The 2,500-nt window shown below is 47.0% G+C and overlaps 1 protein-coding gene across 2 annotated transcripts in view; it reads left to right on the top strand.

Moving 5' to 3' along the window:
* The window catches only part of tle2c (TLE family member 2, transcriptional corepressor c), a 51,454-nt gene that overhangs the window by 27,868 nt on the left and 21,086 nt on the right, over nucleotides 1-2,500 (top strand). For both annotated transcript variants that reach the window (XM_063219752.1, XM_063219751.1), the window contains exon 4: nucleotides 2,376-2,420. In XM_063219752.1, the coding sequence (XP_063075822.1) occupies nucleotides 2,376-2,420 (45 nt within the window). The remainder of the gene's footprint in view (nucleotides 1-2,375; nucleotides 2,421-2,500) is intronic.

The following is a 2,500-nucleotide window of genomic DNA, read 5'->3' as shown; positions in this document are numbered from 1 at the left end:
TGCCTTAGCCCAGTCGTCTCTTATTACATCCTGTGCCATAGTCCACTTAGCCAGGCTACGCCCTCCTAATGATGTAACACCTGCGGCGCTGCAAAATTGACTCCTTTAGGCAAAGAGCTCGTTCAAGTACTGTCTGAGCTCCGCTGGGCTGGGGAACTCCACCCACTTTGTTGGGAACCAATCAACTTTGAGCAGTTCCAACGTCCCTGGGTAGAGGCGTGTTCAAGGCAGTGACATGGTTTAAGCGTATAGCTGTGCCATAGCCCCCTGGTATAACTGTGCCATAGTGGCATCGTATAGCTGTGCCATAGCCCCCTGGTATAACTGTGCCATAGTGGCATCATATAAAAATACCGTTATCATTGGAAGGTTCATTCAAAAACTTTTAAATTGTACTCTAATGGCTGATGACTTGAAAATTATGACGACTGTCATTTGTATTGATTATTTGGGGAAACAGCGAAAAATGTCATTTGCATAATAATGTGGAATGCGGTGTATAAGATGCCAGGGGGCTATGGCACAGCTATATGATGCCACTATGGCACAGCTATAAGATGCCAGGGGGCTATGGCACAGCTATATGATGCCACTATGCGTATGCGTTTTGCGTAATAATTTGGAACAGAGCATTTTGGGCATTTTAAGTTTTTTGTTATTTAAAAAAATACCGTTATCATTGGAAAGTTCATTCAAAAACTTTTGAATTGTACTCTAATGGCAGATTACTTGAAAATTATGACGACTGTCATTTCTATTGATTATTTAGGAAAACGGCAAAAAATGTCATTTGCGTAATAATGTGAAATGCGGTGTAGCTGTGCCATAGCCCCCTGGCATAACATCGTATAAACAGCCTGTGGCATGGCCTTCTGGCATCATATATCCAGACTGTGCCAGCATGTAGCCCTCTGGCCTCGTAAAGCATCCTGTGGCATAGCCCACTGTGTATAGCCATCCTGTGGCATAGCCCACTGCGTATAGCCATCCTGTGGCATAGCCCACTGTGTATAGCTGTGCCATAGCCCACTGTGTATAGCCATCCTGTGGCATAGCCTACTGTGTATAGCCATCTTGTGCCATAGCCCACTGTGTATAGCCATCCTGTGGCATAGCCCACTGCGTATAGCCATCCTGTGGCATAGCCCACTGTGTATAGCTGTGCCATAGCCCACTGTGTATAGCCATCCTGTGGCATAGCCTACTGTGTATAGCCATCTTGTGGCATAGCCCACTGTGTATAGCCATCCTGTGGCATAGCCCACTGCGTATAGCCATCCTGTGGCATAGCCCACTGTGTATAGCTGTGCCATAGCCCACTGTGTATAGCCATCCTGTGGCATAGCCTACTGTGTATAGCCATCTTGTGCCATAGCCTACTGCGTATAGCCATCCTGTGGCATAGACCACTGGTCTTGTATAACCACCTGTGCCACAGTCCACTGGCTGGAATACACTGGTTTCCTGTTTACAAACATTAGTTTTGTGCTAGATCGTGCAAGTTGCTAAGCAGCCAACCATGTGAGTGCATTTTTTGAGTGACAGCAGTTTCCAACAATCAGAGTTTGAAGATTGTGCAGCCACAAACAGGAAACCCATGTATAGCTGTGCCATAGCCCACTGTGTATAGCTGTGCCATAGCCCACTGTGTATAGCTGTGGCATAGCCCACTGCGTATAGCTATCCTGTACCATAGCCCACTGCGTATAGCTATCCTGTACCATAGCCCACTGCGTATAGCTATCCTGTGGCATAGCCCACTGCGTATAGCTATCCTATACCATAGCCCACTGCGTATAGCCAGCTTGTGGCATAGCCCCCTGCGTATAGCTATCCTGTGGCATAGCCCACTGCGTATAGCTATCCTGTGCCATAGCCCACTGTGTATAGCCAGTCTGTACCATAGCCCACTGTGTATAGCCATCCTGTGCCATAGCCCACTGTGTATAGGCAGCCTGTGCCATAGCCCACTGTGTATAGCCAGCTTGTGGCATAGCCCACTGTGTATAGCCAGTGTGTACCATAGTCCCCTGACCTCTGATGAACCACAGCTGTTAATGGCTTGATGTAATCTGTATTATGTGTAATTTTAAATGAATATGTTGGTGTGTGGATTTGCCCATTTGTTTATGATGTTCTACTTGTATATACAATGTGTGTGTGTGTGTGTGTGTGTGTGTGTGTGTGTGTGTGTGTGTGTGTGTGTGTGTGTGTGTGTGTGTGTGTGTGTGTGTGTGTGTGTGTGTGTGTGTGTGTGTGTGTGTGTGTGTGTCGGGGGAGCCTCTAAGTCCTGTGTGTGTGTGTGTGTGTGTCATCAGGGGAACATGAGTATGTGAGTCCTGTATGTGACTGAAGTGTTTCTGTTCTTCTTTCAGTATTACGAGATGTCATACGGACTCAACATAGAGATGCAGAAACAGGTAACACACACTCACACTCACACACGCGCGCACATGCACACTCATACACACACACACACACACACACACACACACACGGT

This window comes from Engraulis encrasicolus, chromosome 16 (genome assembly GCF_034702125.1).
Source record: "Engraulis encrasicolus isolate BLACKSEA-1 chromosome 16, IST_EnEncr_1.0, whole genome shotgun sequence".
In the NCBI taxonomy this organism is placed as follows: Eukaryota; Metazoa; Chordata; class Actinopteri; order Clupeiformes; family Engraulidae; genus Engraulis; species Engraulis encrasicolus.
The sequence above is the reverse complement of the archived record's forward strand: the minus strand, read 5'-3'. Positions and strand labels throughout refer to the sequence as shown.